At 46.1% G+C, this 14,682-nt stretch overlaps 1 protein-coding gene across 2 annotated transcripts; it reads left to right on the top strand.

Annotated features, from left to right (window-relative positions):
• Nucleotides 1–643: 643 nt before the first annotated feature.
• Nucleotides 644–14,682, top strand: LOC147027511 (homeobox protein GBX-2-like). 2 transcript variants are annotated; one of them, XM_085876978.1, is made up of 3 exons: nucleotides 644–1,411; nucleotides 12,925–13,506; nucleotides 13,803–14,682. In XM_085876978.1, exons 2-3 carry the CDS (start codon nucleotides 13,059–13,061, stop codon nucleotides 14,399–14,401), a joined length of 1,047 nt encoding a protein of 348 aa, XP_085733104.1. In that variant the 5' UTR covers nucleotides 644–1,411; nucleotides 12,925–13,058; the 3' UTR covers nucleotides 14,402–14,682. The 2 variants fall into 2 exon arrangements, with proteins under 2 accessions (XP_085733104.1, XP_085733103.1); XM_085876977.1 differs by having other exon boundaries at nucleotides 12,582–13,506.

Here is a 14,682-nt window from a genome sequence, read left to right as displayed (position 1 = left end):
TTGGCCCTAAAAAGTCTTTGCTGGTGTTGCCAACTTGTGGTTGTTAATCCGCACTCGATCTTTTTCAAATATTAAGCATCAAGCAAGGAAGTAGAACATACCAAGTCTGGCGTGACGTGGCTGGGGTTCAAACCACCACCCTCTTGGATTCAGGCACACTATAGTCGTGATGCCACCGAGCCAGCTGGTTATTGCTATCATTGACCTGTTCGGTGTGTGGCTTCATAATGATGTGCTTGTTAATGATGTAACTCGAGAAAATGAAAGTCTGCAGGCCAGACACTGAAACAAAGATTGACGTCACACAAAAAAGTGGAACGAGTTGAAACTGCCAACACTCCGGGATTTGGGAACTATATTGCAAGAGAAAGGGGAAAACAATAACAACACGTGTTATTCATGAAAACACGAGTCCATGCGATAACTATCTATTCATGCTTTCTAGGCCTTCCTATTATTCTGTTAAATAGGCCAGGCTATGTGTAATGAAGACCGACGATAATTGCTTTGCAATATATGTCCCCTACCGACGTGATATTTTCTAAGTCCAAAAAGGGCGTAACTCTGTGAAAATTGACAAAACGCCCTGAAACTCGAACTTGTTCTGTAACTCATAATAATAATAATAATAATAATAATAATAATAATAATAATAATAAAGCTCATTCGAACCACTGACTCACTGACTGATATTAAAGATCGATACCTTCTGGGTAACATAGAAAGCTGTAATTTTTGTGTGCCGACGGACATCAAAGCCAATACACCGGGGGGAAAAAAATCACAGAACCGTCGGAAAACATCAGTAAATGAAAATATAAATAAATGAAAAAAAATGCAGGTGAGCGACCCGAGACAATGGGGAAGCACGGTTTGTTATTGCTTACAATGTGTAAGCATACCCCACTAGTATCATAATAAAGTCACGTACCAAGTTTCAGTTGAATATGTTAAAGGGTATGAGAACAAGTCTGAAAAACCACAGGTGGGATGGACGGACGGAGAGCAAACCTATAGTCCCCTCCGGTAGGTAATCAGTAGGTGACTAACAAACTAACATGAAAATTGCCATTGGCTTATGGCCACCAAATCCAGCTTTTCTCGTGATGAGGACATCACTTTAATGTAGACATAAGAGATGAAGTGCGAAATGCATTTTAGGATCATTTATACTGCACACTAACTTCTAAAGAGGTTTCCTGTGATGGAGCATGTTTATATTACCTATGAACATAGGCCCGACTTCCGGGCCAGAGAGGATTTTGATATCGTTTGGTAGATGTTGTCTTCATATTCCCTAGGTTCATCAGGTGTTGCCAAAACGTGTGTTTTCGAGGTGACAAAAGGTGTAAAGCGGTGGACGGAGTGCAAGCTGGATACTCAAGCGTCACGCAGTCGAGATGCCGAAAAGGTATAAGAGCAACTGACTAACTCTCAACAAAATTGTTTTTTATTTAACGATTTACTGAAAAAGAATGAAATGTTTGCATATCTTGTGACCATTGTATCTTCGTGGAACATTTTAAATGCCCCTCGTATGTCCTTGAACAACAATGCCATCTCCTTTTGTGTTTTAAAAGTGTCATTTGAAATACAAAGTATAGTGGAAAATAGTCTCCTGAACAAACTGTTGGGAGATGTTGATCTGGTGACAATACCGTGAGTAGCAAATCCATGAAGCCTTGAAAGAGGCAGCACGCTTCGATCCGAATGTGTAAACCTACGCGTCGCATCATTGGATCATTGGCTGAGGGGAGCGCACGTGTACCTCTGATGCAGTGCTCCCGGTAGGCTAGAGCAGGAATTTGTAATTCGGCCAGGGTGCCCGCGATGGCTCGCCTACTCTTCACGAAAGACCAACCGTGGGATGCCATACTCGTGCTGGCAGACGGGACGCCCAGTTTAACATCCATCCGAGGGACAGCGCACACATCAATGAATAACCCTGCCTGCGAATCACCGGATTTGAACGCAGGCTAGACGGCTCAGAAGCGCGTGTGCATACCTCTCGGCGAAGTTGCCATCATAGTACGAGAAACAGGTTTTGTGAAGCTAAAGTAAAACTTGCATTCAGGTTAAACATGTCGGTGCAGCGATGCTTAGCAAGTTTTCAAAACAAATTTTTGCATCCATGAAGTACATACGGCCCTTGCTGTGTCATCCTTTTGCTGAGAATGAAAAGTTACTCTTTTACAGACATTGAAATGGCATACATGAGTGAGCCAAGTTTTAAATACACACGCTACCTTTTGAGTGCTCATTGATCCGGATCTCTTCGTGACGTATCTTTATGTATTAATTTAATATTCTGCAGTTACAAAATTTGAAATGTATTTTTGATGAGCAGAAATCATCCTCCTTGCAGGCATTTGAAGATGTTTTAACAAATGTTTCTCTATGATTATCTCAAGGGGTGTTCAGAACGTTTCTCGCCTGGCCTGTTTCATCATACGTTGGGATGAAATCGATTCCACAGATCAAAGCGCTCACGATTACATCAAGTCCTACACACATAAACAGAAGGCTGTTTATTTGGAAACAGCCTTTCGGTTGTGTCTGCAGGTCTTGTATACAAAAGTGTCAATGTGAGATAGTGAACAGAGTTTGGAAAAATGGAGGAGATTGTAATCTGAGTAGTGATCGATCAACTACTTCTACAAGAAAGGGTTGACCCCAACGGAAATCCATGAGGATTGGCAAAACTGGGCAACTGAATTGACGCGAGTTGAGGACTAGTACTGATGATGACAAAACACCAGGATGCTTCAAGGAGGCCAACGCACCAGAAAAATACAGTCTGCAAGTTTTTGGTGAGTGACAGATCATCAGTCAGGCACAAGGCTGAGACGTTGGGCATCAGCACTGGGTCAGTGCACCCTTACTCAAACTGAGTACGAAAGAGGTTTCCCCAAGGTGGTTGCCCAGAATGTTGACTGCAGATCAGAAGAGAGCTTGACTTGACATTTCAAGGGACCTTCTTTAGCGGTTTGGAAGCAAATTGAGATAATTGATCAAGATCGTGACAATGGATAAGTCATGGGTTCGCCACTTTGATCCTCAGACCAAACACCAGAGCATGCAGTGACAGCACACACATTCTCCGACTCCCTGGAAATTCAAGAAGACGTCAGCTCGACGGGCAATGGCCAGTGTTTTCTCGGATAGTGAAAGGGTAATCATGACTAGCTCTGTAAAGGACAGACCATCAATGCAGACAAATTACTGATGAGCTGTGGTGGTTGTGAGAAGCCGTCAAGAACAGGCGCCATGGAAAGTTGAATCAAGGAGTGCCACTTCTCAAGGACAAATGCCTCATTCCACTTGTTCTCATCACCTATCCCAGAAGGGAGGAACACGGTGACCAACTGTTACTATGACTCAGTTACCCACCCAATCTATTCATCAGATTGTGTTCCATCAAACTTCTGCCTGTTCACCAAGTTGAAGGAAAAGCTTTTGATGCCGATGATGGTGACAACAATGATGATGACTATGATGATGACGACGAGGTGTGATCGCAGAGATTGAGTAGTTTCTGAGCGAGCAGCGTACTTCTACAACATGGCCACAGCCAAGCTGCAGCAGCATTGCACCAAGTGCATCTAACTCAAAGGGAAATATGTTGAAAAAGAAATACACATGTGAAAGCAAAAGATGTTTCACGTCGGGCTAGCTCGAAGCTTTCTGAATACCCCTTGCAATTATGTGCACTTTGCAAGCAATTTTGTACGTAGACAAAGTCGAGGCACATGTAAGAGTAAGATAATAATTAATATAATAATGATCTTTCATGGCCACAATTATCCCCACATTCTCGTGGGGTTGGCACTTGGCTGGGGAAAGTTTGACCAAGTCTTTCACGAACCGGCTGGCCGAGCCTTACGTTTCAACCACGTACGTTACAACAGTAATTTGTTCAGGGTGTTGGTGATAACTCGCCAACTCTTCGCGAAGGTTTCTGTGGCATTCTTAAGGTCCACAAATGCTGGTAGATGGAATGCCCAGTTCCGAGGAATGTACCACACACATTGCTCGGATCTATCCTGGATCTGAACCCAGGATGGACAGCTCATGGCAAGTGTACATACCTCTAGTGTCGAGTCCTTTGAAAGGATGTTAACCTGGGCATCATGTCTGCCACCGTTACCTGGTGGACATTAAAGATCCCCAAGGTGTCCTTCGTGAAGAGTCGGCGATCTATCGCCAGAGCCCTGAACAAATTACAAATTCCTGCTGGGAAGGCAATGGCAAACCACCCAGTGGAACCTGGATCCCTGTCCAGGAACCTCTGCAGAATGGACGCTCTGTAAAGAGTATGCTATTGTACATTGATTATGATGATTGGGATGTGGACTGCCCGACTTTATGCAAGTTCCATTTTTGCACCAATATTCGGTTGGTCTGAACGACGAGGGCATTTAGTAATTATCGATGAAGTGTGAACTGCTAGCAAACTTAGACCATACCTAAAAGCGCAGGCAGATTATCAACCTCGTTTGAGGTCATTAGTGATCGACCTGGGGTTTTCCTGACCATGTGACACCAGCATGCTAATTCTCCTCGGACGTGGTTGGAGACATTATTAAATATGTAAAAATAGTTGAACATCAGGCCTAAGTCACATTTGCTCTACGGCGAGGATACCGCGGCCGTACGCCCTCTGAATTGACAGAAATGTGCGGCGGCCGCAGAGTTTCTGTGGTGGCCTCAGGGTGGCCCTACGCCGTTTGGCTATCTTTTACAGGCCGTAGGGGTCGCCGTGGAATTATAACGCGGAGTTATAACTTTTTTCATTTCTACGTTCGCCGTAGCAATTCGACAAGCCGAAAAAAAAAAACTGGTTAAAAAAAAATAATAAAAAAATGAACCCACTCGTTACCGTCCGTCTGGCCGCACGTTCGCCTTAGGGCCCCCTGCGGTCGCCTTGCGGGCACCTTGCGTCTGCCTTGAAAATTCTATGGCCGCCGCAGGGCCCCCTTAAGGTCACCGTGCGACATCAAATTAAAGACCGTACGGCAACCCCACGTTTTCGGTCTCCACAATTTCTAAATACGCCGTGCGGCTCCCCGAAAAATAAAAACATATGTGACTGCTACATTGTGTGACCGTGGAAATACTGCGGCCGCCGTATAATTGCTAGTGGCCGTAGATTTTGGAGACCCCACGGCCGCCGTGGCAAATGTGACTTTAGACCTCACCAACTTGCTGCCTCCGCAACTTGACGATCCGTATGGTCCCCGATGATGATAAAGGTTGTAGCTTTTCCATTTGGGTTAGGGTTAGCATCTGCACCATGAGAGGTCGTTTTGTAGTCTTGAAGTCAAACAAAGTAAGTTTCAAATCTGACAATGAGTAAAAATGTTTACTTATCAAGTTTTTCACTTGTTGGTTTTACAAAATCGAGGCTCATGGAAGAGCGGGGTAGCTAATACAAGGAATTTGGACAGAGGAGGCCATTTGACCGATCATGCTTGTGCTTTATCAGCACAACGTTGATTCAATCGGTACGTTTATCAATAATGAGGAATGCCTACCCGTCGCTCCACTGATGGGTTTCATCAAAAGAGAGCATATTGATGTTGTACTTTACAAACATATTGCACGTATTTCTGTGAGTGTCAATGACGACGTAAATGAAGTGAAACACACGAAAAAGATATTTTTAACACGCAATTGTTGTTGCCATGGCTGTTTGTGTGTTCCTTCCATGTACTTTTATAGATTTACCCTCAGCAGAGGAGTGTGTATTGCATTTGGGTCCATTTATTACTTGGCAATTATTATTTATTAATTTTTTTGACAAGTATGTTGATCGCTTTTGTTTGTTTGTCTGTCCACTCACCTTTAATTGCCTACAGGTCACCGTTTTAAACTGATATTCACAAAACTTCACCAAACGGTGCTGTTGGTGGTCTGACAGAATCTGATTTACTTTTGAGGTCAAAAGGTCACCATAGGCCAAAGATCAACAACTTTTTCAAATTTTTAAACTCGTCAATTTTCATCTGATTGAGTTGAAATTTGAAGAGCATTTGCATATCAGGTCACTGAATTAAACAATTGTTTTTAAGGTCAATGTAGGCCAAAAGGTAAATCGGCCAAATTTATAAAATTGTCGATTTCCATCCGATTGACTTGAAATTCGAAAAGCATTTAAATATCAGATCACTGATTTCAACCACCTATTATTTTTGAGGTCAACATGGGCAAAACAGGTCAACATAGGCCATATTTCTAAAATCCTCAATTGTAATCCAATTGCCTTGAATTTTGAAGAGGATTTGCATATCAGGTCACTGAATTCAACCACCAACTATTTTTGAGGTCAATGTTGGCCAAAAGGTCAACATAGATTTTGGTTCAGATCTAGCCTATCAATGGGATACAGAACATAAACTGTTCAGCCTGGCAGAGAGGTATGCGCTCGACCGAGTGCCATTCCACTTTCACTTTATTCTGCTTTGCCAAGTGTCGTTCTACGAGTGATTTTTCATTTGTTTGTATGTTTTTCCGCACAGAATGCGAGTACGTGTATTAATTACATTCGACCATTTATCAATGAAAGACCCATTAAGACCCCTAAGACTCAATAGAACTCTAATACCCTTGAGAACCCCAAGATCCTTGAGAACCCAAACAGCATTGAAGACCATGAAGACAACTAAGACCCTCTAAGACCCCAAAGACTCAGAAGATCCCAAAGTCCATTTAGAACCCGAAGACCATGAAGACCCTGTCGATTCTCTTAGACCCTACAGAACCTTGAAGACTCTTCGACTCATTTCTAACCTTAGACCCTTCTTAGACGTTTTATTTAAGACCCTTTAGACACCTTCAGACAATTCCGACCCTTTATATCTTAAATTACACCCTCGAGACGCTTTCGACCTTTTAAGACGCTTTCAACACTTTAGACCATTTCGACCCTTTATACTCATTTAGACATTTTCACACCTTTCTCCCTTTCAACCTGTAGACCTTTCAAGCCATTTGACGTTTAAACTTTTCAGATATTTTACCTTTACACATTTACAACTACACCATTTGTAACTTTAATTTGTAATCAATGACCTTTCATTTAGTATTTTAGTACATCCTTCCATTCATTTGCCACACACAACCAGTCATGGTGAGGGTCTGCAATCTCTGATTGCTCTTTCCAGTTTTATATTGCTTTGAGAAGTATTAGTAAACTAGAACGGCACTTGGTAGTGCGCATAGCTCCACTAGGCTGAACAGTTTACGTTTTGGATCCCACTGATGGGTTGGATATGCAACCGTACCTGAACCAAAATCGAATCGGCTTGTTCTCGTCACCTACACAACTCATCCACCAACATTTGTCATCATCCGTCCACAACTTTTTATACGCCCAATATATATATATATATATATATATATATATATATATATATATATATATATATATATATATATATATATATATATATATATATATATATATATATATATCCTGGTGTTGGCGCAGTGGTTAGGGCAGCGGCTTGGGATCCAAAAGGTCCTGAGTTCAAGCCCCGTTGGGCCACTGAATTAATACACCAGGGGGTTGACTCAGCCTGTCATCCTTCCGAGGTCGGCGAAGTGAGTACCAGTGCACTGGGCCGGTGTATACCCCGGTTAAAATAGGTGTACCATATCCCTGTGTCATAAGAGGCGACCAGGGTTGCGTCAGGAAGGGCATCCGGCGTAAAACATGTGCCAAATCACTATGCGGATCATACGGATGATCCGCTATGGCGACCCCTAACGGGAGCAGCCGAAAGAAGAAGAAGATATATATATATATATATATATATATATATATATATATATATATATATATATATATATATATATATATATATATGCCTGGTGTTGGCGCAGTGGTTAGGGCAGCGGCTTGGGATTCAAAAGGTCTTGAGTTCAAGCCCCGTTGGGCCACTGAATTAATACACCAGGGGGTTGACTCAGCCTGTCATCCTTCCGAGGTCGGCCAAATGAGTACCAGTATACTGGGCCGGTGTATACCCCGGTTAAAATAGGTGTACCATATCCCTGTGTCGTAAGAGGCGACCAGGGTTGCGTCAGGAAGGGCATCCGGTGTAAAAATGTGCCAAATCTCTATGCGGATCATATGGATGATCCGCTGTGGCGACCCCTAACGGGAGCAGCCGAAAGTAGAAGAAGAAGAAGAAGAAGAAGAAGAAGATATATATATATATATATATATATATATATATATATATATATATATATATATATATATATATATATATATATATATATATATATATATATATATATATATCGGGGCATATTATGTGAGACCGGTCGTCCGTCCGTCCATCCGTTCCTGTCCGCACTCTAACTCCCAAAGTTTTCAACTTTCACGTTTCATATTTGGTACATAGGTACAGACTGTGGAGACGGTGTGTCGCGACATACGTTCGTCATCTAAAGTGGTTGCCATGGCTACCAGGATGCTGTTTTCCATGTAGTAGCACAAGTCTGTATATACCTTCTTGTTCGGGCGTATATTGTGCTCACTTGCACTCTTGTTGAGATATCATGTTATAGTGACCTGCAAAAGTATTCACCCCCCTTCAAAGTTTTCACATTTTGATGCCACCCGAGCTGATTAGCTCCACCACCGAAGGTGAAGGAGGTTATATTTTCACCCCTTTGTTTGTCTGTGTACAGGATATCTAAAAAAGTTGTGGACGGATTTGGATGAACTTTTGTGGACAGGTTCGGTGTGTCACAAGGACGAACTGATTAGATTTTGGTGAAGATCCGGATCAGGATCCGACTACTGGAATTTTTAAAAGTGATTCTTCACCATTGAGAGATAGGGCTAAACCGATATATAGCACGATATCTCCAAAAGTTGTGAACGGATTTAGCCAAAACTTGGTGTGTCGCAAGTACGAATTGATTTGATTTTGGTGAAGATCTGGATACAAAAATTATTACATTTTTAAAGTTATTCTTCACCATTGAGAGATAGGGCCAGACACGATATCGTGCTGTATCGCATGATATTTCAAAATGTATTGAGCCCGATATGTTCTCGTGGATCAGGCATGACGTGGTGGAGGTATGTGCTCTTCCGAGTGCCTTTCTAGTTGTAATAGGTTTCACCTGTATGTAATCAGTGGTTTAACTGAGAAATTAAACTCTATCACTTATCAAAGTAGTTTTAAGGTGCAACTCTCTTGGTAAACCAACAAGGCAAACATGAAGACCAAGGGGCTTTCAAATAAGTCAGACATAAAGTGGTGGAGAAGCACCGTTCAGGAGAGGGCTACAAAATGATTTCAAAGTCACTCATCATCCCTTTGAGTATGGTGAAATCAATCATTAAGAAGTGGAAGACAAATCATACCACCCAGACTCTACCCAGATCAGGTTACTCGTCCAAACTCAGCAGCCAGGCAAACAGGAAACTGGTTTGGGATGTCACTGTAAGTCCATCAATGACGTTGAAAGACTTGCAAGACTCGATTTCTGAGGTGGAGGTCAGTGATTATCAATCAGCAATATCCTGTTCCCGTCACAAAGGTGGCCTCTATGGACAGGCAGCAAGGAAGAAGCCATTATTGAAAAAGACACATCTAAAAGCTCATATGGAGTTTGTGATAAAGCATCTTGATGATACTGCAGGCATGCGGTGAAACGTTTTGTGGTCAAACGAGACACGCATTGAACTTTTTGGTCTAAATTCAAAGTGTTATATCTGGCACAAGCCCAACACTGCACATTACCCAGTCAACACCATCCCTCCTGTCAAGCAGGGACTGGCAAGCTTCTCAGGCTTGAAGGGATAATGATGGTGCAAAGTACAGGAGAATCCTTCATGAAAACCTGCTTGAGTCAGCCGTGGATCTGAAACTGGGGAGGAGATTAATATTTCAGCAAGACAATGATCCGAAGAACAAAGCTCAAGCCACACTGGCGTGGCTGAATAAGAAGAAAATAAATGTGCTTGAGTGGCCAAGTTAAAGTCCTGACTTGAACCCAATTGAACAATTACGGCGAGACTTGAAGATTGCAGTTCCTCGACGATCCCCATCAAACTTGGCAGAACAAGAGCAATTCTCACGTGAAGAATGGGCAAAGATTTCACCATCTCACTGCACAAAGCTGGTGGAGAACTTCCCAAAAAGACTCGTGGCAGTCATTGCTGTAAAAAGTGCTTCCACCAAGTACTTACCCCAGGGACTGAATACGTGCACAGCCAGTAAATTATGATTCGTACGTGTTTTTTTACAAGTATTCGTGACATGTAACCTCCTTTAACTCGAACAGTGTTTAATTTGATCTCTTCGGTTATTGATAAAAACAAAGTTCATTTGGTAAAATGGTTTCTACATTATTCATCTAAATGGGATATTATTGGTCGGGGGGGGGGGGGGGAATACTTTTACAGGACACTGCGTATCGTTTTTGGCCCAATCTCTCAATGGTGAAGAATCACTTAAAATTGGGCTGAAAGGATGGCCGAAAAGGTACACACACTCGCCTTCAAGCTATCTATCGTGGGTTAGAATCCTGACCCGTTCTATACTGTCATCTCGGTGTTTCACAGACGGTGCGATTCATCAACGTGTGCCATCCCTTGGATTGACGTTCGTGAAGAGGAGGTGAGCTATCGCCGGCACCCTGAACAAATGACAAATTCCTGCCCTAACTCGCAGAGCACCTTGCATCAGCGACACAGCCACACCCTCAGTCAATGATGCTACCCCGCAGCCTTGTACTGCATACGAAATAAGACATAAAATTCCTGCATCCACGTCCAGAATCCGTCCACAACGTTTTGAGATATTTTGCTCATAGAGACAGACAAACAGATGGACAGGGGTGAAAACAAACTGGGCATTAAGGTGTCTTCAAGAAGGGCAAGATGTACATCAGTGTAACGTGGTCTTGATGGATGTACAACGGCCTGAAGACCTTTGTTTTGAGAGAGACAGAGACAGACAGACAGACAGGCAGACAGACAGACAGACACATGATGTCAGGACCAGGGGGCATAGCTTGATAGTAAAAAAGGAAAGAACAGAATTAGGGAGAAGGGACCACTTATCAAAGCCCCCCCCCCCAAGCCCCCCTCCCCACCCAAACTCTTTCTGTTCTTCCTTTTGTTCTACCATCATTATGTGTTCTTGCTCTTCAATGAGCCTCGACTATGTATACAAAAAAACCATAAAGAAGTGGAGCAAGGGTATTTCACACAGAGTCGTCAAAGTTTGGGATTGTCTTTTGAGAGAAAGTGTGTGTGTGTGTGTGTGTGTGTGTGTGTGTGTGTGTGTGTGTGTGTGTGTGTGTGTGTGTGTGTGTGTTCGCGCGCGCACGCTTATGCTGTGCTCAAAAACACACACACACACACACACACACACCTTATGGTATTGCTAGTGCAGGGAGGCGAGAGCACAAGCAAGATGGGCCAAATGAATTTTGTTTTCTCCTTTGTTCATGGTGTACTTTGCATGATCAGTTCTCTTTCAACTCACATTCAAAAAGTTCTCCGAATGAGACACTCGGTGTTGGACACGCTCAAAGGGAGCACGACAGGGTGTCGTGTACATGGCGATTCCACCCACCATCCTCTTTATGAGGCGTCCGTGCCGCCGAAGCAGTTTCTTGGCACAGGTTATGCCGGGGGTTTGCAATTGCCTCGCAGCAGTTGATCAGGGAAGGAATTTGGAACCTTGCTCGGGGTGTCGACGATAGCTCGCCTACTCTTCACGAAGGAGACCGGGAGATCTTTACCTTCCACCACTGCCAGCATACGAGACACCCGGTTGAACGAAGATCCGAGCCACGGCACACTGGTTGATGCCTCACCTTGTATGTCAAACACCTGGGTGGCAGTTTACAGCTACGCAGAGATTCAAACCCAGGATTAACGGCTCAGAGTGAGTGTGCATACCCGTAGTCCAGACTATCCTGCCAGGCCAAGTATATTAAATAATAATTATCAACAGTCGTGAGACGTGCGGCAGTGAAAGAGGACTTGCGCACGAGGAACGTGACGTCACAATTGAAGTGTTTGTGAAAACGTTCGAGCTCGGCGTCCAAGGCGTTGTCGTGGTTTAGAAGCACGGAACGGCCGTTGCGTAATGTCAGTGCGCGGCCGTAATGGCCGTGTTTGCGCCGTTGCGAATGCAACACCCAGGGCCGCTAATGGTGCGCCGTTCACGCTCCGTTTGTTGGAAACTCAAAACGGCCATTGGACGTCGTGAGCCCGACGGCTTCGCTTACGGGAAACATTAGGCGTGTTCATTCCCGTAATACAGAAGCACAAAATGAACGAACCGTATGATACAATAACCGCCTCGGATTGCGAGTGTCTTCCGTCGGAGACGGCCGGAGATGGGAATGCATTGACGGTCACCAAGAAGGCGCCTAATGTGGCGGCACGTCTTTAAATTAATTCCAATGTTCATGTCGCGCCATCGAAGTACATTCGGGCGACGTTTGTTGATGAGGCTGTGTGACGTCACTTGTGCGTGACGGCATTCAGGTGGTGGACGTGTGTTGTTGGACATTCACTGTTTAATCGGTTCCTCCGACAGGCGTGTTCGCCGTCGGGGTTGATATGATGGCGTCACGGCGGTGTCTGCAAAGCCGTAAAAAGTTCTGGCGGCACGAGTGAAGTCCGGTGTGATTGGGGGCGGGACGAGGCGGCGGAGGAAAGGAGGACGGGCGGATCCGGCGACTCTCGAACGCAGCGCCGTCCAATGGCGGGGCGAGACGGCACGAAGCGGTGGAACGTTCAGCCAATGGGAAGCGAGCGGGCAGCACAGCGCGCGATGCAGATAAGCCCCGGCGGGGGCGACGGTCGTGAAGCCGCGGGGGCTAAAACGGACCTTGGTGATGGATGAAGTTTAAAGTGCGTGCGGTGCTGTCTTCCCACAGGGCCACGCGGCGGCCGCCCGAGCACGATGCGGTAACCGCAGTTCGGCGCGGACTCGGGAGTTAAAACACACATAAGAAGCCAATATTCGGAGGACGCGGGGGCGCCAAGGGCGAGCACAGAGCGCGCTCCGAATATGCAGCGACCACCCGGATTAATGACGGCGTTTTCAATCGACTCGCTTATGGCCGGCTCTCCGCCCCGGTGCGGCCAGGTCTTGTACCCGGGATACCCCGGCGTGTTCGTGCAACCTGCGTACGGCCCTCTGGTGCTGCCCCCTTCGTCGCTGACGCACGCCGCGCTGCACGGACTGCCTGCCTTCCCGAGCGGCCTTCCCGGCGGATTCTGTTCTGGCTTCTCGCGGGGAGTACCGCTCCTTGCGGGCATCGGATCGCCTCTTCGCAACGATGGCGACGCTCGTTCGGGATCTCCGCTTGCAGACCGGACCCAAGACCCTGATGCTGCGCAGCGTGCCTCTCTGGGACGCCTGGCCAGGCGACGTGTCCAACACGCCAAGTGCTCCGAGCCGGCCAGCGACGGTCCACCGACGACGCCCTGCCAGCAAAATCTTCCCCGCGAGCACGGTACGGGACCGTAACATACGGCGCTTTGTACGGCTCTCCATTTAATGACTTTATTTATTTATTTATTATGAATGATCTTGTGTTCTTGTAGCAACACACACCGTCGGAGAATAAATGTGCAAAACTTTTGTGAAGGAATTACAAGACTTTTTCCAAACGTTAAATGTAACTTTCACATTTGGATTTATACCCGGTTAGCGATGCTCGTTAGCAATTCCCCGCAGGTGTAAGAAGCATGCTCGGGTGGGGGAGATGAAGCTTTTAACGCCTTTTGCAAACACCGTGTGCCGTTGCAGTTCGACCCGATAGTTTGAGTCCCGCGAGCGACGCAGCGACCCGGGAAGTCCGTCCGAGTCACGACGCGCTGTCCGCCTCCGAGAGCGATCCCGACCATTGCAGCTCGGACGAGTCCTGTCCCTGCAGCTCGTCGCCCAGGCAAAGCGGACGGGGACCCGCCGCCGTGCTTCCGGACGCTCGTTCCTCCTCGGGCTCTCTTTCGCTGCAGGCGGCTCTGGTGCACAGCACGGAAGGCGGCGGGGCCGCCGAGCGACAGCACGGGGGCGGCGGGAAGGCGAGGCGCCGGCGCCGCACGGCTTTCACGAGCGAACAGCTCCTCGAGCTGGAGAAGGAGTTCTTGTGCAAGAAGTACCTGTCGCTGTCCGAGCGATCCCAAATCGCTCACGCCTTGCGATTGAGCGAGGTGCAGGTGAAAATCTGGTTCCAGAACCGTCGCGCCAAGTGGAAACGGGTCAAGGCCGGTAACGCGGCGTCCCGAGCGGGCGAGCCGAGCCGGAACCCCAAGATCGTGGTGCCCATCCCGATCCACGTGAACCGCGTGTCGGGTCGCGGGCAGCAGCAAGTCGCCGAGCAGGGGACTCCGGTCGCCGGCAGCTAGCCGCCACACACGGGGACTTTATCCTTCGCCCGCCGAAGGACGTGCAAGACCTTCGTGCGAGGACCAAGGTCCAGTGGCGTCCCGTCCGGACTCGCAGGTGTAAATAGGCAAAGCGCGAGTCGCTCCGTTTTGCCGTCGTTCGCAAGGCATGCTGAGAAATCCGGAAAGTTTTGTTTCTCGTTTAAGAAAAGAAAAGTAATAACAACTCCTCGTTCCGGGGATCAAGCGATTGCTCACCAGTCTTTGAGAACGTCCATCGTCAATAAAGCAAACTTTTTCTA

Source organism: Eptatretus burgeri, chromosome 4 (assembly GCF_056783735.1).
Source record: "Eptatretus burgeri isolate ZD-2024b chromosome 4, Ebu_testis_v1, whole genome shotgun sequence".
Taxonomy (NCBI): Eukaryota; Metazoa; Chordata; class Myxini; order Myxiniformes; family Myxinidae; genus Eptatretus; species Eptatretus burgeri.
The sequence above is the reverse complement of the archived record's forward strand: the minus strand, read 5'-3'. Positions and strand labels throughout refer to the sequence as shown.